General features: G+C 39.5%; 1 protein-coding gene across 2 annotated transcripts in view; it reads right to left on the bottom strand.

Annotated features, from left to right (window-relative positions):
- Positions 1-3109: 3109 nt before the first annotated feature.
- FAM110B (family with sequence similarity 110 member B) overlaps positions 3110-25920 on the bottom strand; it is a 108495-nt gene continuing 85684 nt past the window's right edge. For both annotated transcript variants that reach the window (XM_026843261.1, XM_026843262.1), the window contains 2 exons: positions 21025-21091; positions 3110-6845 (listed from right to left, as the gene is read on the bottom strand). In XM_026843261.1, coding sequence (XP_026699062.1) covers positions 5431-6543 — 1113 coding nt within the window. In that variant the 5' untranslated portion in view covers positions 6544-6845; positions 21025-21091 and the 3' untranslated portion in view covers positions 3110-5430. The remainder of the gene's footprint in view (positions 6846-21024; positions 21092-25920) is intronic.

Raw genomic sequence — 25920 nt, 5'->3', positions numbered from 1 at the left:
GACAGCATTTTATCTGGAGCCAAAGTAGCAGCAAGAGTATGCATCGAGCAAGATATAGCAAAGAAAGAAATACAGGCAATTCTGGACCACGAGGCTGGTATTTCAAGATATTTTTGGCATCCTGTTCTTCATGAGTGTTTTCAATTACTACTTGTTCCTGAAGAACCACCTCTTGCTGTTTCACCTTGCCTGCATATAGCATGGCACACCAGAAAATTAAAAAGAAAACCATTGCATAGACTGCTATTTGTTCAGGACATGGAAGCTCAACTGCAGCCACAGAGTTACTCTCTTGGAAACAGTCTGCCATTAATAGGGGGTTGTAAAAGACAGGACAAGATGTGGGAAAGTTGCTTTGGGATTCAGGGGTATTAAAATAACTAAGGCATGAGGCTGCTTAAGAAAGGAGGCTACGCGGGGAGAATATGACAATCTTGGTCATACATTTCAGAGAAGAGAAGAAAAAGCCAGAGAAGACAAGGAAGGAACACGCAGAAAGGAAGAATGGAAGCTCAGAAAACGCAAGACACCAAGAATGTTGAGAAGACTTGCGGTGCCAAAAGCAAGAAATAATAATAGCATAGATACTAGCACTCTCTTAGTCTTGTCATAAGACCATCATGAAAGTGACTTTAAATTTAGCAGAATGACATTTAAGAGACTACAGTTTTTGTTATATAAATGATTATTTTTCATGAAAACTTAAAAAAAAAGTCACCATTTATTATTACTGAGTTTTGATGGGCAGCCACAACCATATCCTTCAGTGATCAAATATAAAGTATCTTTAACAGCTGTTCATACCTACCAGGGCAAGAAAGATAGTGTGGTGTAGGTGTTTCTAGATTGCACTGCACCCCAAATGGACAACAACTGAACATTTTTGCAGCAATGTATAACCTGCAACAAACTCTATGACACAACTACTGAGCACCACTTGGGCTTCCATGGAAAAAAAATGAGACATTTATGGGTTAATACCTCTGACTGAAAATTGCTTATTTAGAGGTTTACTGAACAGATACCATCATGAGGAGATAAAAGTCCTTACACTGAACAGACAATTTTAATGGCCTTTCCCATTAAGCTATGGGCGATATATTTCAAAGGGCAGATTATTGGAGTCTTTCTGCTGACAGCAAGGAATGTCAGATGAATTCAGAGTATCAGCGAACATCTAAGCCTTGGTAACAAGGATTTTAATATAGAGTTATATTACAATTCAAGACAAAACACCTTGACCAATTTATTCTCTTGTACAGCACAAAGAGACATTACACTGTATCTGCATTTATATTCATTGCCAAAACAGGCAATGGACCCTTACTGTTCATGGGAACAAAGCTCCAGATGCTCTTATATTCTAAGCCTAGTGTGTTCGGCTACTGGTGTGGCACCATTAATCACATAAAACATGAGTTTTATAGCCTTGGAAAACTGGCACCTCCCAGATTTATTGGTTTGACTAGTCTGCCTAATAAAAAATTTCTTATGAACAAGTGCACTCTGAATATAACATACTAAACATTATCATCCCGTAATCGATAGGTATCGGTAAGACTGTTTTTAAGGTTTAGCTCCTTTCCTGTTCCCCCTCAGACTGAAATTATTCAGCTCTGTACTGCAGAGCTCCATTAAGCACTTTGTTTTTCATTGAATGACTGGAATCAAATGTGTATGGCCTCCATGGATGGATAAACTGCTGTAAAAAGAGATAAGTCAGCAATACTGATTGGCTCTGTTGTCTGAGCGTGTCTTCTGATTTTTGAGTTTCTGCCAAGAGCATCATCATTCTGTGTTTACCCTTCAAAAGCCCTCGGTCACTCAGATGGTGCATATGCTCGCATCACAGCGCTCTCCCTTGCAGAAACAGTATTCATAAAAAAGAAAATTTCGGAACTTGTAGTTGTCGAATGTAAATTTGTGGCACAAATCCTGTGTCACTTATCTTTCATGACATTGTTACTAGATAATATGAAGTCATTAAAAGACTAGTATAACTTTGCTGCCCCTTTCTTTTACTCAGAGAAATGGTTTATCTGTGCAAAGTTGTACATAGCTTTCAAAGTGTACTTTGCCACACCATTTTCCTCTTCCTTTCCTTCCCTGACAAGTTAAAATAACAACCACCATAAACCTCTGTGGTGGTTTCTTGTGTGTGTGTGTGTGTGTGTGGGTGTGTGAATTCATACCAATTACTGAAAACATACTGCGTTTTCCTTCACTTCTGGGGCCAGGACTGTCAACGCTGGGCCCAGTACTGGCTTTTACAGGATGCCACAGACTTGCGTCTCCTTTCAGAGCCGCTGCTGCAAGAGGAGCTGTTGTTTAACCATGGACACTTGCTGTGTGCTTTGCACCTGAGTAAAATGCCTGCTGGAGGCAGCAGGAACACAACCAGAACAGGTCCCTGATGAGGCATGTGAGTTGGTTACAGCTCTGCAAAATCAATATTCTGCACTCAGGAATCTCCTAAGGCAGAGACAAACAACAGACCCTCTTGACACAATGGGATTACCTGTCTGCAAAGGCAAAATGGTTATTTCCCATTTGAAAACAAAATGACATCAGACACCAATGATTTGGGTTTTATGCAAGTATACCAGTAATAGCAAGACTACAAATAAACCCTATCTGCATAAATTGTAATTAAGTGACAAATGAAGGCAATTGTTACCTGCTTGTTCAAAGTCTTGTGAACATTTCGCAATCTTCTGATTTCTGTTACTACAACCTCACCAGAGCTGCAAGTTCAGCTGATTGTGAAGTTCTGGGTCCTGTAAAGTCTCATTCATATGTATATTGTAAGAAGCAGGGATATCGGAGTCAGAGCCTGTGCTGTGTCAAAGGTGCTGCTTAAGATCTCAGGTGAGGAAATGCTCTTTTACAGAGAGCTCACAAGCCTAACCCCCTTATGGCATTAAAAGGAAATGAATTCAATTTTTCAAGAGCTTCCTAACAAACCCTGGGAAACAAGTTCAGAATACTAGCATACATTCTAACCCATTTGCTAGTTATAAAGGCTTCTTTATTACTGTTTTTGGCTGACAACAGTTGAGATAGCATGTTTATCATCATTCTTAAAACACTTGAGAGAGAACAATGTGCGTGCATTTTTATTTCAGTTTTAACTTCTTTATTTCATTGCTGTACAGCTGCATTACACTTGGCTTTAATCCCTTAAGCATTATTTTCCTTGGCAAAATAGTCACTGAACTGAGTAGAACTTACTATTGGAAAAATATGCTTGAAAAACCAGTGTGGAGTCAATGCCAACTGAAACCCATGGAGCTTAAAATGTCACAAAATGTGACCATAGCTGAAATATATAGCTCCTCTTTTTTTTTTTTTTACTGAACTAGGAATGTTGTAAGTCTTAGGTTGTGACGCCAACTGTAAAAACCATAGAGTAGCCTCCTGAAACTGAACGTGTGCTTTTTCCCCCCCCATGAACAATCATTTGGAAAACAGTTATGTAAAACCCGATGTAGGATAATTCCACAGGCAACAAATGACTGCGTGGCTCCGCTTCCATCTTGCCTGTATTAACTGTAAGAAGTTGGGCTACAGCCTTCTTAGAGAAAAGATAGAACCCGACTTTGTAAAACATCTTTAATATTCAAATATATAAATAAGCACTACTGAAGAATAATTCAGAAGACTGAGGTGATTCATTATGAACAGATGCTATAAATGGGAACAGTAACATTGCTAGGTAAGGAAAAAGCAAGCTATTTTAGGAGTCTTGAAAATCTCTTCTAGTTCTTCAGACAGATCATGCTGCTATAGTTACTTTATAAAAAATTATATTCTGAAAAGCACTTTAGTAAAAGAAACCTTTTACTGGAACTATTATTTAACCAAGACCTTCTACAGCACTAAAACACACTGCAATTGAATTCCTGATATAGTTTTAAGAATGGGAGGGGTAAAAAAAGAACAAAAAACCTACCATACCTGCACCATGAGCTATTTATTAGCATAACACTCTTCCTTTTAAAGATTTCGTAACAACTGAAGTATATACAAAGTCTTACAGCATTTACACAATAAAAAAGTTTCCTATTAGCTGATGAAGTATAAGGTAGTGCTGCAATTTACTTCAAAGCATGTATACAATAATAATAATGAAGCAGACCACTGTACTTTCAACTTCTCTGCTACCACGCCACCATTGTCAGTTGAAGTGACAGTTAATTAAACCACTGGGAAGACACAGATTGTCAAAAGATTTGTAACAGGTTGACCTGCAGCACTAACCATCATAAGGAGGATAAAAAAAAAAAAAAAAAAAAAAAACTGTCATGTTTCTACACTTTCCTAGAGCTGTAACAAACTTTCACAGCCTTAGATATAACATATGCAAGACAACATAATCACAATTTTTCAGATATAGTTCAGCTACTGAGTGTATTTACTTCTGAATAGGAGGCATTATATTGATATGGCTGTGTGTTTCCATTTTTGTCCATTAACTGTTCAAATAGGTCTACAAAAACTAAAAAGACAGCATGGAGTTTGTAGTCATGATGTGTTTGACTAATAAAGGCATTCAATATCAGCTATAGGATATAATAATTCCTGTCAAAAGTTTAAGACCAGGAGTCTTTGAGTAAAAACCAAACCCACAAAATCCCGCACCGACGCCATTTTCATCTGTTGACTCCAACCTTTTTTAAGCTTTTCCAACAGGGATAATACAAAATCATTAAAATGCTTACACCAACCCAAATGCAAGCCTCATTTAGTTTACAAGAGATCAAGCAGATTCACTAACTACTTCTGCTGTAAAACTGAGGGAGCTTACCTAGAAAAAAGAAACCTTTACCGAACAGTCCCTTACTAAATAAAGGTAGGGATATATAGTTTAACAATGATACAGAATTTAATAATGTAGTATTCTTTGCCATTGAGAAACAGTTTTACACGTGCCAATAATGCACTTTCTACAAGAGATAAGGCTGCTTTGCCTATCGTCATATGCCTAAACCTCTTATTTTGGCCAATTTTTCTTTTCTTCCCCCCAAAGGGATTCTGTCTCAACTCTGAAACTAGTAACGTCAGTTGACAATATCTGCATTAAGACAAAAAGTGACATATATAAAATCCACAAGGAACCACATAAATAACAAAGAAGTCATATAACCTTTCCATGTAAACACTTTGATTATACTGAAGCCCTAATCAGATTCTCGTCTTAAACTTTTGGCAGATAATGTGTATGCTCAGCCAGGCTTTGTAGTTATTGTTCAAGTGGAAGCCAGGTCAGCTCACATGTTGACAGGCATGCAACTTGGAAACATTGCACAACAAGCAACACAAAGAGATTTGAGAAGTGTACAAGACTTCAAGTAGACTTCACAACCCTTCACAACTGAATATTCACAGACAAAGATACAGTCCTTGCTTTTTCTACAGTGGATTTTTCTCTCACACATGGGACACTTTCTGTGACTCTCTAGCTTGCTTGATGCTATATAACCACTTGATGATTCTGGCATTCCTTTCAATGGCAGAAATGCCATATGGCACACGGTCATTGGCACTGTCATCATTTCTAAGGTCACTGTTGCTGTCCTGAGACTGTTCACAGTCTGAGCTAATCATGCTTGCACTGCGAAAGTTGAGGGATATAATATCAGAGTTAGCCCTTGCAAAGTTTTCCATCCCAAGGTTTTCAAGCTCTTCAGGATCCAGTCCGCAGTAGTTAAAGAATCGTTCAACATCTGCATCGACACGAAAGTATCTGTCGCTTAAGTCTGATTTTGATCGCTGTAGGGAGGGTCTTCTACTAACTCCACATCCAGACTCGACTGCCTCAATCTCTGGGGATTTCAGGGTGGTGATGGCAGCAATTTTGGGCTTTGGAGGCAGAGGTGGGGCAGAACTACTGCAGGGTATTGCTTTTAAGGGCTTTGCACTATTTACTTTCCTAATGTCTGAGGAGCTGTGAGAGACGTGCAAAAAAGTCTCTGCCGACTGATCTAGGAGCCTTCTGCTGACATTGGAGCTGCTCTCCTGTGGGCTGCTACGGCCCTGTGTGGGGTAAACCTTCAAAGATTCAGCAAATGAGTGTCGGTTCAGCTCTGTTGAATCGGCTCTGTGGGGTGGCCAGTTTCGGGGACCATGCTTGTGCCCTGAACCCGAGCTGGAGCCTTCAGAGCTGTTGATGATGTTCTTCAAAATCTCGAGTTTCAGATTTTCTCTCTGGACACCGCTCTCAGTCTTCGCATTGTTGCTGAAGACTTTCAAGGTGGGGCTCCCCAGCGCTCTCTTGGCTGCAGGACAGACTGGCGGCTTCGCCAGCACCGCTGGCTTCACAGGCTCCTGCTTGGCATTGATGACCTCCTGGCTCTTGACGTATTTTGCCTTGTCGGCTTCTAGCCTCTCCACCGCACTCAGTCTTTTTGGATTAGGCTCCGCCTGCCTGCGAAAATAGTCAGGTCCTTTGTTCAGGATGCGGAGAGGAACGGCGGACGTGAAAGTCACGGCAGGGCTGACCGGCTTCACCATGCTACCTGTCGGTAGTGTTTCTGTAGGCATGTTTGGTGGTCTTTCCCCCGCAGCCGTTTTGGATTCTTCTCTGGGTTCTCCTAAATGCACGGTGCAGAAACATGTACATTAAGCACAATGAATAGCCGATGAATCCCGGGATCTGAGCGTTAGCAGCAGTGCTTCATCTCACAGCTCATTAAATAACACTGCGTTTCTCTTTTAAAGGCAGCCTTTGTAGGGCAAGGCCACCCGACACAAGTCCGTATTAGTCTGCTCCACTGACTCCTTTCTTCTTGCTGAAAGATGCAGGAGTCTCGTCGTTCCCTTTGTGCTCCGCTACCAGCAGCGATCTGAAACGCAGAATAACCAACCACACGTTAGCGAGAGCGCCTGACATCAGAGCGATAGCAACAGCCGCCTCCCAGCCCTCCTCTCCCACCACCGGACGGGATGCAGCCGCCGCTGCCAGCAGCGCAGGGGAGGCGGCGCTCGGGGCACACGTGCCCCCTCTCACTCTGCACCCCTGTTTCTCTTACACAAAATATGTTGCTTATTGCTTACAGTCCAAGCTTGAATTTAATTAAATTACACTGGGAAAAAAGTAATTTAAAAAATTAAATCCCACTATGATACAGCCATGCATTTCTTTCTGGAGGGAGAAAGAGAAACAATATGTGTCAGTTCAGAGATTTAGACCCACCTGTCTCCTGAAGATCAGTGAAAGAGCACTTTCAAACTAATAACTTTGGCTTTGATTAGTTGATGTGTTTACATATTTTATCTGTAAACCCCAAACTTTTTTCTCCTTATAGGCAACATACTCTGTAATCTAAGAAATTAAGTGTATTTTCCTTTTAAAATAAATGTTCCAGAATGTCTAAAAAGCAGAGAGCAAACAGAGACATGTAGTGTTTTAAGTGCAATGCACACCTTTCATTGTTAATCTAACGTAAAAACAACAATTAAAAAGTAGGAGATCTCGCTAAAGCCACCGATTCCAGTTCAAAGTCTGTTTGAACATTAGTCCCCAAAGCACCGGTACTCCAGCAATAAAATAAGGCTTTCCAAGTTCTCCTGACCACCTTACAGACTTAACAGAACAACAGAAAAAGGCTTTGTTTTTTTGATGAAAGATTTTATGAGCACACAAAAACATTCTGATTAGGTTGAAAGGAAAGAACTTGTCTTCATGTTTAGATATAATCATTCACGTTTTCTACCAAGCACTAAGTGCAAATGAAGTTTACCTTCATCTAAATTATTTTAAGATGCTGTCACTTAGGACTGTCACAACAGTCTAAAATCCAATACTATAGATGATGTTACAAGTGTTGTAACAATTTTACTACATGAGGCACTGAAGGGCACTTATCACGGAATCTACTTTTTAAACAGTGATTTCACTAATGGGTCTCATTTGTTTTATTACTGCCCCATTAATCTATGCTGCCCTTTTTAATATCCCGTTTCTGTTATCACTGTGTTCTTCAGAGAGAAAGAAAAACAGCTGCTACTTCTTTACTCATCCCAAGGAGCACAGAGTAGCATCCTTCCCAGGGATGGCTTCTGTGTGTATTGCCATCCTGTGTGTGCTCATCCATCTACCCGACTTATCAATATAGGGTGTGCCATCAGTATATTGCTTAGACCAAAAAAAACCCACAGAAAATTTAAATTCCAGCTAAAGATACAACCTCAAGTACTGATTCCCAGAAATACATTATGTATACATTGAATATTCTCTCTCAATCATGCAAGGTCAAAGCAAGCAAATAAAATATATAAATGCTATAATGAGATTATAGGAAAAAGCTGAGCTTTCTCCTGAAGGCTCACTGTCACAAGCATTCTTCAAATACAAACTAACATATTTAGGTGGGTGATAAACCAGACACGCTTTCAGTGCAATTGAAAGGGTAGTGAAATGTTAATTAAGCTTCCCTTTCAATGTTGTTTTATAAATCCTAGTGCTAACTCCTCAGCAGTTTGACTTCCTGAATTTTAACTAAGTCTTTCTGAAAGAAAAAAAGCTTGCTTTCCTCTTTTGAATCAACATATTTATTGGGACTATTTTGAAATTAAGTATCAAATTCCCAGATGTGCTGAAGGCAATTCCAACACGCATCTGCACATACACATTTCTCTTCCATACACACAAATCATATCTTTCCACGTCACTAGCTCAGATCTTGATGGCTAAGCGCTTGTAAAAATACCCCATTGGTGGGTATATTTGATACCTGTGTGCAGAAATCAAATCTGTGTGAGAACAGGGGTCTTATCAGGAGGAAGAAAAACCCCCAAACAACCAAACCCCCTGTTCTCTGTACTAAACACTTGCGCCCAACTGAGTTAATACCATGTGAATAAGCGAGACCAGAACCCTTCAATTCTACCTCGGCCATTGTCATTAAAGGTCAGCATGGTCCTGTCCCAGAGGACGGCTGCCAGCTCCATTCTCCTACTGGCAACTGGCTCCACACACCACTACAGATCGGAGCTGTGGGGACTCGAGGCTGTTTCGAAGTTTTACGGAAGCACTTAACTTCCTCACTTGGGACAACCCTGGTCAATGCTAGCAGGCATTGCTTAGGAGGCTAAGCATCCATTTTGGCTTCAATGCTACACTTACAAGGAAAAAAAGGAAGAAAAAACCCCATCCCACTAAACATGCATGTTCATCTGAGAGAACGAGAGTGCTTGTTTGCAAGCACGTATGGGGCCAAATGCCCTGAAGTCAATGGAAATACGCTGTGACTGGCAATGAGCTTCACACAAATCTAGAAAGAAAACCAAAGACCCGGTAAGGAACCAGGGCAGAAATGTCCACCTGAGCCAGCAAAGGCAGCTGAGAGAGTAATGACCCGCTGGGTTATGTGGCCAGACATGAAGGACTTGTACCTGTGGGGCTGCTGGCATAAATTAAGGTACATGCAGCTAAGAAAAAGGATCAACTATATTTTTGTGTGTTGTTTAAATTGCTCCATTTCACTGAGGTGCCACATTTAAGTATCATGGAAAGTTTATTGAATACTCTTATCTCAGAGAGCTAAACATGATTAACCAGGATACTGTTAGAAAGGAAAGGGGGATGAAAGAGAGGTGGGTGACTATAAAGTGCTAATGGAACAACTTCTCGTGCCTGTGCTGGTGATGGCTGAAGCCTAATTCTGCTGCTAGCTGGGAATGTGAGAGCAATTCCTACCAGCCTCTCTGCTGTCCGCAGGCACCTGAAACACAGCAGCAACACTAAAGAGCCTTACTACTTATTAATTTCATCAGTAATGAAAAAGAATGAGCAATCGCAGTACAGTGTAGTTTCAGGAAGACAAAATTGTGCCACTTAGTTTCCAGTTGTGAAAATCATCATTGCAGCAACAGGAGTACAGAAAGGGCTTTCTTCTGGTTTAAACTCCAAAGAAACTCACTGCTTAGGCATCTGAATTTCCTGCTGCGTACAGCTCTGGTACCAGTTTTGCACTGCAGAAATTCAAAGGTAAATAGGTTTTCTTCACCCACTCCCAAGAAATGTGTGAAATATATTTAGGGAGCCAAGAAACATTCCTTTTACTCTGCTGACATCCAAGTGTCTACTCTGTAGGTTTAATTCTTCTATGGACTGAATTGCATGTTTCAGATTTGCATTTTTGCTCTTCCTTATAACAACTGCTAATACTTAAGAGATTATTTAAAAGAAAAACAAAAGTAAAAAAATTATGCTTGCATTCAAACATAGTTCATTTTAATACTATGTATACATCAGTAAAACCTTTCTTCGAATTTTTACTAAGTGTGCTCCTGTAACACTCAGCAACTGTTGCAGACCTGCTGAGTCGAATACAAAACCTACAAAGTGGCAGAGAGGGTTTGTTTTTTTAAAGCTGTATTTTCAGCCAAACACTTCGATTCAGGATTCCTTTGTGACAGAGGTGGAGATCCAAAGCACTTATGCATTCTAGGCCTTGTGCTCTAATCACTCTTAGGTCTGTAATATGTTTGTCAAATATTCACATTTAAATAACAGACACACTATCTGCATGATTTAGGGGAACACAATACTGCCTAGAGCAGCAATAACTATACAACTAACATTAACTACAAATAAATCCTCTATGAAATATTCTTTCTTTGATTTAAAGCCAAGACAGTAGGAGGCAATAAATTAAGCAGAAACTTTGGAATTACAGTTCCATATATTCTAAATATGTGTTTTTTTTTAAATTTAAAAGAAATTTATGAACTGGCCCCATTCTGGCAAGTATTTATTTATAGCATTATTATTGATACAGTGTTATTGTAGTTTATTTTTTTCTCTCCTACCTAAAGTTGCATTCTAAACACCGACAATGATGCTAACTGAGAGCAAACAACATGATTTTCTCCCTGGTTCTGTGTTGCCCTGTAGCTCCTACACATTGGCCAAGTTTCAGCCAGTTTTTGCCTAAAAGTATCCACAGCACAATGTATTTTAACATCAGTATCAAAGTTGCAACAAAGCTGCAAAAAACAACAGTGAAAACATGGCCCAAATAAAATTAATGGAATTTCTGCTCTTGACTTTGGTGAGGATACCGCTTCACCTGACAAAGCTACAGTGAAGCTCCTGCTCTTAATTCATCCCTCTGGGACAGTGGATGAAGCAATTGTACTAGAGGTAGGAGGAAGCACAGTGGATAAATATAACGAAGGCTGACAGCTTTTACTCTGCTTTCCTTGATATTTAAAGGCCTGTGTCAACTTTATTTTCCAGATGATAAAATATAACTACTATTACCACCTCAAGATGCACCATAAACATCCCATAAATTCCAACATAAGTAATCAACAAATGATCTCAATAGGACTCAAAATGATCACAAAACAAAATCTGAATGGGAACACAGGACACAGAGGGAAAATGTCAGGCTCTGCTAATGACTAGGTGCACTTTAGAGCTGCAGGTCCCATTACAAAGATGCTGTTTTGTCCCTGCAAATGAGGGCTTCACTGAGAATGACTTGCTACATGTCAATATAGTAAGTTATACTAGTGTGTATGTATAAAACTGATACAAGTTCTTCTGTGAATAACTGTCATTATAAAACTGATATATTTACATTATTTAGTTGAAAAATACAGGCTAAGCCCAAATAGACTAGACTTAAATTGACCTAAGATAATGCACATCCAGAACAGCAGCACTGTTTCGTTTTTTGAAACCAATTTTAGATAAATATGTGTATGGGTGTAGACTTGGTTTCACATAATATTAACTGTCAAGATAAAGCATGAGGAGATGAAATAATCTTTCAGATCTATCATGACTCAAAATACTAATGAAAGTGCTGATTTTCAACTCTGCTCCCTGCCAAGACATGAAACTCTGAACTGTAAGTAAAGAGCAATATCTATTCAAGTAGATGTTTACGCCTTCAAAAGGTCATAAAAAATGTGAACTACAGTGACCTAAAACCAAGAGAGGCAGAATTATGTAGACACGTAAAAGCTCTACCAAGTGGAAAGGTAACGATTTTGGCAAAGACAGCCATTTTGCACTGCTGATGTATTACTTTCAACTGAAAAACCCAAACTACAATTTGCAGTAGCTTCATAATAATTTGCACAGATGAACATACAATGGGTTGATATATTTATGATAATTCTGATTTGCTTTTACATCACACTCAAAGACTTGTAAGATAAAACTCTCCATAATCAAAACACTGCCAGCACTTAGCCCTCTTTCTATTTTACTGTGCAGTTAAAACCATGAGGTTTAAAGCAAGTTGCTGCCATAACCAGAAATGCTAACTCTGTTACAGGGAAATAGCTTCTGGAAAATCCATGGACGTACAAATGCCTGGAGAGCAGGAAAGCAACTTAGCAGCTACACTTACATACTGCCCCTATAATGTATGTTTAGCACTCAGTGGGAGCTGGATAGAGATGCCTCTTTGAAAGAAAAATCTTCAGAAAGTATTTTGCTTCTTTTCAATTCTGAAATCCAGCACTGTTAAATTTCCTATCCGGAACAACAATCCACTCTTAGTGATACTTGCTTCTGGGTGAATACTGCCCTATAGATGGCTCCCACATATGAAAACTGATTTCTTTCAAAAGGCACCAACACCTGCACAAATGCACAAAAAAGTTCAGAAATTAAATTTCCCTTTCTTCCAACTAGATAGTAAAAAACCCCCAAGTTGTCTTATTTAGAGCGATGTCACATGCTGTGTTTGTAAAACATGCAATGGAAATCAATTCTGTTGTCTTTGGACCCCTGTGCTGCTTACACCATACTGCACTCTTTAGAATAATTTTAGCCTCTCATTTAAACAAAAAAAAAAAAAAAATCAGGAAAGGGCCTAAAAAAGTATAATAAGGAATGTAATTGTAAAATTGTAGCTCCAGCTTTATGGGAAGACTTCTATTTCAATGTGCATTTTATGAGAATGATTCTCTTTCATTCACTTTGCAAAGCTTTAGAAACACCTTTACTGCTCACATTCATCAGCTAGAGTCAATAGTCCCAAGTCCAAACCACTTTTATCTTTTTAATTCTGTATCTCTCCATAACCATCACATTTAAATTTATAGCCTCGTCCCTACAACAAGATCACAATTCCCAATTTATCCAGTGGTCTCCTGGGCCTACACAATTTCCCCAGGTTCCTCTCTGCACTTCTAGAAATGAACACAACCCATTCTTCAATACAGGGTACTTGGTCATGGTGCTTCATCACATTTCAGAGGTTCATCAGACCCTGAGACAGGTCCCTGCTGCACCGGGTCCCAGCTGTTTGGTCCCTCTTCTCTGGGAAAAGGAGGAATTATTATTTCTCTGCTCATTCACCACCACTTCTTCAAAATGTTTCTCCATTGCACCATTCTACTTTTGCAAGATGCAGTAACTGGTTGAAGAAGCAGTGCTATCTGGACTATCCTTTTCCTTTCTTTTCCTCTTCTGACAGGAAAAGCTAGCACCTCATCTCCTTGCTCCTGGCAGCTGACCTGCACCACCACACTTGGATTCAGCATCCTGGAAAAACACTTTTTTCCCCACTGGTAACATTTTCCACATGTAAAAAAAAAAAAAATAAATTAAAAACTGGGGGATCATCGCTGTGCTCTGGGAGAAAACAATGAGGCTGAACAAAACCGTTTTTATTATGAAGCGCAGCAAAAATGCTTTAAATGGAACATTTCATTTTAGCTACCCAAATCTTTGTGGTAATATGTTCGATAGAAATCATACGTATTAGCGAAAAAGGAAATAAAAATCTTCTATCTGCAAAATGCAGAGATACACCCGCAAAGCACCCTCCTTCTAGTACTGCCACACAGATAGGCTGCCTCACTAGCAGGATTTGCAGACTCTATACATCAGTCACCCCCGTGGCCCCCGGCCACACAGCAGAGTTTGATCCTCTGCCCTGCAGAGAACAACAGAAGCACAAGCGTAATCAGTAATTAGGCAGCTGGGAAACAGCTCAGTAACTTCTGCTGCAGCATTCCTCACCAAAAAAATTATTATCATTAACTCAGCTACAGAACATACATTCTGATAGCAGTATTTTCAAAATGCCAATTCTGGGCCATTTGACACACTGAGATAAACTAAATGTAGTCCTAAATCCCTTAAATGTTTGAAAACTTGTATGAATGTGAAAGTATTCTACTGTAGCATACTTGTCATCACCAGTTCAACTATGGGATATGACTTGGTCTTAACTTAAACTATGAAGCAAACACTAAAACATAAGTCATCTTGGCTTAGAAGAGCTTCTTCTGCATGTAAACTTGAAATACTAAGAAAACAATCCAGATTTAAATTGCTAAAGTGAAAAGTAAAGGTTTTCAAAATGAAAGTTTATATTAAACATGCAGCGTGTCTACCAACACGGTCCCTCAAAGTCTTGAGGACCCGTGACTGGGTGACTTTAGTAGGTTCACCTCCTTCACAGCTAGTGCAGCAAGGCAACAGCTTCCCTTTGAGATTTGGCACCTTGCTTCATGCAAAGCTATAAAAGCAACTTCAAGCTGCGCACTCAAAACTAATGAAAACTGAAAATGCACACACATAAAATGTCAGATTCTGTATGGAAACAGTCTCTGTGTTCACCATTTAAGTGACATGTGTGTTCATAAAATCTTGGGTAACTGATCTTTAGGCTTGTATCTCACCTTGAAGCACATGTTCCTCTGCCAATACTTTTTTGCCTAAATTAATAAATTAAGAATCACTTCTGAGCTCTTCTGCCTGGGTACATCACTCCAGCTATGTCCTGAACACCAAATCAAACCAGGTAAAAACCTGGACACCTTCCCCATTTTCCATATTTGACTTCCATGGAAAGGAACTGTGAGAAATCTGGAAGGAACATGAGCATGTAAGACAGGAGGGATGTTCAGAAGAAGAGGCCCATGGGCATGCCCTGCGCACCCTTGCCACCCAGCACAGGTGCAGCCCTGCTGTTTCTACTAACAGGCTCACACAGAACTAAGCCTGATGGCTAATTCCTAAACTGTAGAGGAACCAGGGATTTCCTTGCCCATCTTACTCATTCACACCACCTTATCCAGGAGGTACCTGCTGGCCCTAAAAATGAAGCCAGGGATGATGAGAATGATGAAAACACATTTTCCTCTGCTTGACTTGGAGTACAGACTGGAAGCAGCCCTCTGTGGCAGATGTTCAAAGTACTAGGCTATACTGTATGTAGAGACAGATCCCTCTCCTGCACTGCATTTCAAAGATTTCTGCTTCTAAATTAAAAAAAAAAAAAAAAAAAAAAAAAGCTTTCTTTAAATTACGGAAAGAGCAAGAAAGCTCACATAAGGTACTTGGTGAGGAAACTGGGTTAGTAACCCAGCTCCAGTGCAATTAATTAATTTCTAGAAATTAGTACATTTCAACTGAAATAGGAAGACCCGCTCAATATTCTGCAAACTGAGTTCTTCCTCAGGAGGTGGGAAACTCACTTCAGTTCAGGGACTGGGGATTTGATCCTGACTCCCATTTCTTAGACGAGTGTAGCAATCTCTGATCTCATGGACATAAATGGATACCTGCTGCTACTGCCAGCTCATTTTTGTGGGAAAGGAAAAAATTTACCAGACTCTGTCATAAGAAGCCAAAAGCCCTGAAATCTCAAGTTGCCAAGTTTAGGCTCTTATTTATTGAGAAAAGTCTTCTAAAACTGTTTACAATGAGAAATATGTTAAAGGAACACAGTATAACAGCTATAAACAACAACTAGAAATAACAATAAACCCACAAAACCAGTTGCAGTTAGACATTCCCTTTCAGTTACTAACCCTGCAAAACTCCAGAAATATTCAGATACATGAAGACCCAAAGTAAACAAATATAGCCCAGAGAAACCCAACAATTTCTGCTGTGAAAAAACAGAAACCATAAAGAGATAATATAAATGAAAAAATATGTCATGCTTAAATTTTCCATTCCTTTATTCACAGATATATAAAATAACTATTTTAAAAAGTTTCTCTTACTAATTAAAATAGTTATTTTCAAAGTTTCAAAACAAAGCTTAATACCATCATTCCAAAGTTGCTTACTTGTTGTGAAAATACATTTGAAAGAAATAGTGCACAAGAATATGGAGTATTTCTTATAATACTTGTCAAATTTTTACAAGCAAGAAACCAGAAAGTCACATAGATGATATATATTTTAGTCTTTTCTCCCTTATTTTAACAGCTTACTCTTATCTTGTTATATGGAAAATTCTTTTTAATAAACGACACACTACCATAATCATTTCCTCTTTAGAAGTAAGTATAAAAATATGGCCAGTGAATGTCTTTTATTGATATTAAGAACCTACAAGACCACCTTTAATAAGCAGTATATTAGGCACAATTAAAAATTGGGCATGCTAAAACCAGTACCAACAGAAAAATGATAATGTTCAGTCAGTGAAGTACAATAGAGTGGCCTAATTCTGACAACTGAAGACTTTGAGCCACTCTCCTGATCAGCTGTGAGGTCTTTTTTGTCAAAACTCTTTGTATTAAAGAGCCTTTTCCGTAACATGAAATATTACTGCCATAAGAACAGAGTGGCTATTTAAAAACAATGTCTACACCATATTGCCCTGAGTTAACCTTTTCTAAGCATTGAAACTTTACATACACAAAACACTGCTGATTTATTTTTTCTTAAATAAACACACTATAAAAGTTTTCACTATGTAAAAACAAATCAGGTCTTTTAAAAATAATTAAATAAAAGAAAAAACCAAACAAACCTCACATGATTTATAGCTGTGTTCAGGGCACTGCAGCCTTCAGAGCAACTACATGAATTATATCTTTCATTTTTGACTGGTACTGCTATGTTTTTCTCTAGATAAGAGGATGTTTTCCCATACCACAGGATAGTTCTTTCCCCTTTTCTCCAGCCTCAGGTCTAAAAATACATGGTGTTAGAAGTCAAGAAAGAAAATGAAAGGAGTTCATAACACTATGTCTTGAAGACATGTCTGCATATTTAAGACTTCCTCAAGCAGATGGTTAAAAATACTGCTCTTGGCACTGGAATGTAGTGCAATTTAGGTCTTCCATGTGATTATAATGTTGCAATCAATGATATAGCTGTATAACCCAACACAAGTGCCACTGTATGTGCATGGCATGATTACACATTTGTGTGTGTAACCCTTAAGACTACCAGATGTATTTACTAGAGCTGCTGAGGTGTTAGCTGTTAGAATACACTGAGTATATTTTTTTTCTTAATTTCTGTATTGGAAATACGTGCTCAGAGAGTTCACATGTTAAAACTACAGATATTCACAAACTGCTTGCAATCTATTTAACTGAAGATGAATATCCAGTTAGCTCTTGTTAACGGGCATACAAACTTTTGTTTAGTATCCAAGTTTGATGCTCAAAGTTGTTTCCATATTACTGATATTTAATGTAATGACTTTTCACTAAAACAATGTTATTAGAAAGCTGCTTTTAAAAAGTCAGACTGTCCAGACTCCTGTGCACTGATTGGTTTTTGCCTGTCTGAGGGCCCTGATGAAGTTATGATGATGATGGAAATTCTTCCTGGCCACAACTTTTAAGAAACGATAAAAAACCTCATCATACAAAAACTGTATCAAGTGACAGCCAGCGCATTTAATTGAGTGGAGAGGGAGGCAGAGCAGGGAGGGTTGAGGCATCCAAGATAAAAAAAAAAAAAACAAACCCCAAAACAACCCAAACCTGGAATTGAGAGTGTGGGAACATACACAAGAGCAGCGAGAAATGGCAAGATACAGAGAGGTATAGAAGTGCAATTACCAGGAAAAGAGCAGAGGAAAATGTGTTGAGAATAGAGAAGGGGGCACCAAACAGTAGGCTGGGAAGCAGAAATAGATTGCAAGGACACAGAGGGATTAGAGGAAAAAGGAAGACACTTCAAGTGCTCTTCATCACCTCCCTTGCAGCTTCTACATCCCACAGAGGGAACAGAGCCAGCATAAGGGTGGAGAAAGGCATCACCCAGTGAAGGTCCTTCTGAAGCAAAGCTCCCTGCAACCCAGGCCACTTTTGGGTTGCAGGCAAGAGATGTGTCCTCCCCCTTCTCCTGCAGCTGTCCACTGAGCCTAGCAGGCTGGTGGTGGAGGAGCTGGCATCAGGGTGGCTGGCATGAGGAGATCACAGAAGGATACTAGCCTTGGAACTCTGCACATTTTTAAGAGGAAAACAAACAGTGGAGGAAATCGAGTCAACCAGAAACACCAGCCAGTCAATCAAACAAGTGTTGAGGTTTGCTGTAGAGTCCTCACTAAATCCAGTTCTTCCTTTTGGCGTTGCTTCAGCTCCCTTTCATTTGCTGTTTGCATGCCAAGACACACAATAGGCTTGTCCCCAGCAAGTCCCAAACTAGAGATGCTCTCGACCTTGTCCTCACAAATGCCATAGATTACTGCTTAAATTATTTCCCTATTCCTATTTCCCCTTATAGTATCAAATTACCTCAATATTACTATGTATCTGCTCTCCTCTCAGCTCTGTGATATACAGCCACATGATAGGTCCCCCTCTCCTGTAAAGAAAAGAAAATCTCCAAACAGGGAACTAAATACAGGAGAGAGTATGATCGCCAAAGTAACAAATAAAATTTCTTCCAAACCCAGAAGTTGGATAAAGGTGTCCCAAGCTTGTAGCTACAGCTTTAGCCCAGGAAATTGTTGCTCCTTTTCCTGTTTTTTGCTGGGATAGAGTTAATTTTTCTTCTTAGTAGGTAGAACAGCACTGTGTTTTGGATTTGGAATGAGATTTTGCCTGAGAAGAATGTTGATAATACATTGATGCTTTCAGTTGTTGCTAAGAGATCAAGGACTTCCCAACTCCCCATGTCCTGCCCATTCACAGGTGTCCATGAAGCTGGGAGGGGGCACAGCCAGAGCACTGGACCCAAGTTAGCCAATGAAATATTCCATAGCATGTAACGTCATGCTCAGTATATAAGGGAGAGGTGCCCAGAAGTAGGGGGTTCTCTCTCGCTTCCAGGATTGCCATTGTGGGATCTTGGTATTTGGGGATCACTAGCCAGGAATGGGCTTGGGTATCAGTTGGCAAGTGGTGAGCAATCACACTGTGCATTACCCATTTGCACTTTATTATTGCTAATGGTTTTATTACAGTTAAACTGTTTTTCTCTCAACCTATGAGTCTCCCTTTATCCCTCAATTTTTCTCCATCCCCTGAGCAGGGGGTAGATGGTGTTTGGCTGCTAGACATGTTTAAACCATGACACTTCTTCAGAGATGAGTATCAGCAAGCTTTTTCAGTAGATGAATCTAGAGAAATTGAACTTGAACATCACAGGGCCAAGCTGCCTAAGCCAGCCAAATAACAGGATGCAGCAACCAAGGTGTCAAGCCTCAAGTGAGGACACATGGTGTCCGTTTTCTCCATCTACCCATGCCTGCTGAGTAAAGGTAACCTCTCTTGTCCAGCTGCCCTGTCAGCACATCATCCTCATCACCGCTGGGGAACCAGCCCCCTCCAGTGAAGATGTCCCTCATTCACTAGCACCAGCTCACCACTGATCTGGACTGGTTTCAAGACATCATCTAAAAGCTAATAACAAGGGAGGGCTGGCTGTGTCACTGCAGCCAGGACCAAATGCTGCTTTCATCATAAATCACAGACCTAATCTTTTCCATTTGCAAAACGAGCAATATATCTCCAACAAAACTACAGACCTCCTGGAGCATATTTATGAACACCAAACATCGAACCCCTTTTTCTAAACCAGCAGAAATAAATCCCATATAACATGACATCATGAAGGTAAAAATATGAAATGTGACTGTAGAATTAGTGTAGGTTAACTTGTGACCACAAAAACTAACACAGATCACTTACAAGGCTTTGAATGTTTCTGGTGTTGGTCCTTGGCACAGTTTTGCTGCCTTTAATTTCATACTACAACATATCTGGATTTTCAAGTTCCCAATTTCCTCAGCTGACAGAAATGGCTTCTGAAGATGACGTCTACATTCTAAGAACAGTTCTTTACCCTTAAATTAGCCATGCATATTCTCAGACAACATTTTTGCCTTGAAATAAAACAGCAGCGATGATTGTTAATTTAAGACCCCACACAATGCAAATTTATGTTCTGGAGCCAAATACAGTGATTGGAAACAGATGAATGTGAAACACCTTCTAAACTTAAAAACTAAATATTAGTGTATTGATGATTTGATATGTGACACATCAGACATTGATTACTGATTTTTTTCTTTGCTATAGTGAAATACCAGAAGTGCTCTACCAGTCTTTCGAGAACTGTACAATCATTAGTATGAAGTGCCACATGCACAGCTCCTGTACCCTCCTGCCCTCTTGAGTTTCAGCTGGTTTCCTTGTACTCACCAAGGATGAAACTATTCCATATATGACATTCTTTTTGTTATTACTGACACTGGATTTCCCCCTTTTGTTTGGGAGCTTTAACAACAAATAAAAGATTTTAAACTTTAATTCTCATCTCTTGCTCAGATCTTGAAATCAGGCTCATAGTGTTGTGGATGGACTCAAAGATGTTTAAGCTTTCTTCTGTCTTTTAGCACATTAGTAATAATCAGATAAATAACAGAAAGCTCTGGAGGACTAGGCTAGAAGCACTTGCTTGCACTGAAGCTCTCTCTGATAAAAAGCTAATACAATCTACTGAATGGAAAGACTATAACCAAAATTGGGAACAGAGGATGGGAAATAAGCCTGGAACTACTGGGCTATTTCCAAAAAGGATTCTGCCACGTTGACATATACATTGCTTGTGTGACTGAGGCCAGAAAAAGCAAGCCTCAGTCTTTCTTAAACAGTACTGAAGTATATATTTTCAACTAACAAACCTGCTAACCCAATCGATTAGTAAAGGTTAAGGAAGAGGATTCATTACCAGAACATACCTCCCAGGAGAGCAGAAGAGGACATGTCAAAGTCCTTCCAGAACTGTACTCCTTTTATCAATCCCTGGGAAAAAAAAACGTACATTTTAATTCAAAAAGGTACCTGTAAAAGCGCAATGCCAAACTCTTGTCCACGCTCTGAATGGGAGAATGTAATACTCCAGGAAATTCTGAAAAAAAAAAGGAAAACAAAATGTGAAAAAAAGACAGTTAAAAAAACCCAATAAAGCAGTAATAAGGCAGGCGTGTACACACCAGTATTGCTGTGATGTTGGGAGGTTGTGGAAACTGTGTGCCAAGGCTGGTCCATGCCACGAGAAGGGAGGGAAAGAAATGCAAGGTAACCGTAAGAGTAACTGGGACTATTTCACATGAAAGACGAGAGAAGTGATGAAATCAACATGGCTGTGCACTGGAAAAGCTACAAGCTGTGTAGTAATAACAACTAATTAAAAAGTCATTTGGGAAGCCTCAGAACACAAGCTGACATATGCCGTGGTATCCAAGGTGCGAGACAAGATGTAGCCATGCTGTGGATCAATGTATAAATGCAAATGCCCAAATTTCAAAATTAAGTTTTTAATTCACTGATGAAGGACAACACAAAATTCTGCCTATAAAATCCTTTGTTATAGACAAACCATCCCTTTTGTTTTGGTTTTGTCTATTCCCAGATGAGGAGAGAAGATGCTGTTAAAAACCAAACAGACACACACTATTTCCATGATACAGCTTTAGCAGGAAGTAGAATCAGTGTCAGCTATTTTGCAAATAACTGAGGAAAAATATCAACATATAAATGTTAGTGTTACTTTGGGGCAGCTGCTGCTTGATTTTGACATGAAAATATGGAATCCACAGTGATGATCTTTTAAGTGACCTCCCATATTCAGAGCTAATGTCAAAGAGCAAAACGTTTGTGTGCTTAAACCCCACCCCTTCACTTCCCTGCTGGGAACTAGAGAGCACTGACAGGATTATTTTCCAAACTAACAACAACCATGACAAAAAACTACTACTAAATTTTTACACATCTATTAGGAATTACTTATTCACTTTTCAACACCTATAGGAAGTGATTCTTAATGGAAGACCTATAATGTTCAACTGATGGCACAATATTACTAAAAAAGTATGACTTTTGCTTTTTTTTATTAGCCTCTTTCTCTTTTCTAAAGCACTTACTTTTGACAACGCTTTTTTAAACTACAGGAGCTGCGTATTTACAAAACACTACTCCTGTCTAGCCAATCGATAGATCTTTCATTTCATATGCATTCATATACATTCTCCTTTTTCTCTCCAAAATTATTAGGTACTTTTTAGGGATTTAAACCAGTTAAACTCATGCAGAAAAAAAATCCAAACCTTAGTACTTTGTGTACCCGCTAAAAAATATTTGTAAATATCTTCAGAATACAACAGGCTGATAGAAAAGCACATATTTGAAAATTTTGAGATTATATTCCTCTAATTAAGTATTCATAAACACAATAGTTTAGGGAAAAATAAATCAGTGTATTCAATTGGGAGGAAGACAGCTCTGCTGCAGGATGCAGCCTTCCTCTGCACATTTTTATGTGCAGGAGGGCACTGATACAGTAAGAGAAGAAGCAGTTTTCCTAACCCTGATATAAGGCTGGTAACACCCAGCTGAAGGACAGAAATGCCAAGCTGAGGAAGATTCTTGAGCACAATGTTTTTTTGAGAGCTCCAAAACAGACACCGTGTAAGGGCACACACCAAAACGTTTCCTTCTTCCCGTATCAACATGTATGCACTTTTTTTTATTGATACAAATATATAGACATAAACACTCACATATATATGGTTTACTCCAATATTAGTAATTCAAAGGGACCTGAAGACTATTTATGAGGTAGTAGCTATACACAAAAACAAAGCTCTTCAAAATTTTGGCAAGACTAGAAAAGTATCTATCATTCCTTCAAAATATATAACGCTTATTTTACATTGCTATTTCAAACAGCAACAGGGATCAACACATTTATGATATGACTGTCAGTGTAAACTATAGAGTGGAATATGTTCTTGTTTAGTGAATAGCAGTGTATACTATTTAAAAAATGTATAGCCTATTGCATCTTCTAAGTGCTAGAAAAATGTCATAGTAATAAAAAGTGCAAGTATTAATACTAGAGTAGCTCTTGTACAGTGATTTGCCATAATCCTCTGGTTCCACAGTGAACGTACTGCTCCAGATTTCAAGGGCTTCTTGAAAGGGTATGCATTAACCTGTGAAGTCACTGGGAAAGGACGTACCACAGGGGCTTCACTGAGCTTGGATCTGGACTCGACAGCAATGACCAAGAAAGATACACAAACAAAATCCAAACAGATTAATGTTCTGTGGAGCTTTTATGTACATGACTGTTTTCAATGTTCATGCTATGGAACAAAACAACAATAATCCCATCTGCAAAAGGAGTGTGCAGTGACAAAACTGTTAATGGATAAGGCTGATAGAGTAATACGGAGTCAGACCAAGTACCATCTAAGTTCTTCAACATGATAGCACAATATTCTCCAGCCTGCACATCTCAAAACATAGTTGGGACCAAACATGAAGCACCACTGTGGACAATCATCTGTGAGGGCTTGGGTGCCTCCATTGGAAGGAGAGCAAATCCTCAGGCAGGCAACACTGGGTTATGTAGGTGCAGGATGAACAGCCCAAGGCAGAACCATGCATTAACTGCAGTGTTTTAAATGGATAAACTGTTCTGGTAACAGATCTCCACTAACATTTTATCAGTCCAACATAGTGCCTCATCAGTGACACAGTTCAGACAAATGTTTTCATCAACACAACCCCACACACAACACAGTTGAGAGGGGCCATGTACACTACAGTAAATATTTTTAAACATGAACACGTAACTGCAAGAAAAAGTAGAGAAAATGCAGAATATGGCATACATTTCAGTAGAAAACATAAGCAAGGACTTATCAGGACAGCCAAAGGCACAAAATCTTCCTTTCCCAATTAATGATACTGTTTTAGTATAAGAAATGTCATACGAATATTTATCAAATTCTAATTACTCACATAGGTTCTAAGGTGTTTAGAAAACCTCATCCTTTTTGCATGCACCATGTCAGACTCCTGCCACAAACATTTTGTTCCCCCACCCATCTACCCGTATGGCTCAACCCCAAATTCAGAGTAACCCAGCAAGGCCACCAACCAAGTAATATGTGCTTGTCTTCTCCACAGAGTAGAATGGAGACGATAAAGAAACAGGCTCTGCTTGTCCCACACCTTCTGGGGAATTTGTAGTACAATACGTAGCCAGCCCTGGCTTGGAAGAGCCCATCTAATTGTGACTAAACCACTAGCAAATTCCTGGCCTCCAAGAAGGCAACAGAACTTATGGCTGACAACAAATATAGTTGATTCTTTGGTGCTTTTTAATTCTCTCTTGGATTTCTTCCCAGATCTGGAGGTCCAGGATTTCATTTCTCTTGCAGATGTATGATTCAGATGAAAATACAGCTAGGCATGTTGCCATACAGTTTTACACTGGACGCACAGTAGAGTCTGAAAATGCTTGTTAGCATGTACAACTATTATGAGCTCACTGCTTCTTTCTGGTGATGCACAGACCTGCTTCCTGGAGGCAGGGTCCAGCGAGGCACCCCCACCAGCATGGCTGCCACAGCATGCACCGCCAGCTATGCACAGCTACCACTCCACTTACTTCTCATTGCCGCTCTTCGTTAGATTCCACCTCCCCCTTTAATTAACTTACAATGCCATGCTAGCAGATTCATATCACCTGGAAAGACTGGTCTCCACAATACTTTCTTTTAGGAACACTAAGTAGTCCTACAGTACTTCTCTTAAAAGACAATGATAGATATGCTGATATAGTGCCAAAGACATGGTAGCTGAGATTGGTGCAAAGAACTGATTGGTTACTGGCTCTTACTAAACAGTAAGACAGTGTGTGGGATGTGGTTGAACTCTGGCATCAATGTGAATCCTTAAAACAACTGTCCTTATCTTTCCAATTTTCTTTGAAAAAAAGAAAAAAATTTTGAAGAGAGAAAAAAGGAAGAGAAATAAAAAAGAAAAAATACTTTAAAACATCTCAAATTAAAACAGCACAAGGAAAGCTGATGTCAGACTTCTTAAAAATCGCAAAAATCCATGAAACGGAGCCTGGTATGCAAAACAGTTTATCTCCTGAGCTTCATCTGGAAGATTAATGTCCTTTGTAAGAGCAGAAGATGCCTAACACCTAGACAGAAAGCACCCAAACCAAGATAAGAAACTGGACTGGAGTCAGACTGTAAAAAAAAATATGCATTTCTTCAATATTTTTCAAATCAACCAATTATATGGGTGTGAACTACCACATTGTGCTCAGAACAGACGTTTCTCCATAAAATCTCAGAGCCTCATTCAAGTTTCTCTCAAAAAAATCCTCCGAAATGCCTAGAAATAACCACTCCACAATGGCCAGGCAGCTGGCATACTGCAATTGTTCATTACCCTAATTTCAACAGTCTTTCTCATCTGCTGGTGAAATCAAGGTCAAGTGAAAAACGTTAACAACCACTATAAGATCTGGGGATCTCAAAATTAATTTTGTAGGTAAATAAATTCTAAATATTTCTACCCTTTTCAGATATTTTTTAATTATTATTTGGCAAAGTGATATGCAGACTCTTCAGGAGTGATGGTCATTTTCAAGACTGACTGACTTGAGGTAATTGTGGCAGGTGCACCCGCCCAGTGAGAGCAGAGCTCCTTGGCTGGTGCAGCGCAGCAGCTCGGGGCTGCCTTTGGTCTCAGGGCCTCGTGGTAGTCGGGGCCTTTGGCCAGTGGGAGCCGCTACTGACTCCAGGTCAGATTGGGCCTGGGGATCACTGGAGTCCCCTGGAGCAGCACCTGCGGTGAGGACTCTCCCCTTGGGTCAGGACGCTGCCCAAGGAAACTCCTCGAGGGGCCTTGGGTTGGGACACTGCCCTG

Source organism: Athene cunicularia (assembly GCF_003259725.1).
Source record: "Athene cunicularia isolate RWA chromosome 2 unlocalized genomic scaffold, athCun1 chr2_part1, whole genome shotgun sequence".
Lineage (NCBI taxonomy): Eukaryota > Metazoa > Chordata > Aves > Strigiformes > Strigidae > Athene > Athene cunicularia.
Note: the sequence above shows the minus strand (reverse complement) of the source record. Positions and strands in the feature narration are given on the sequence as shown.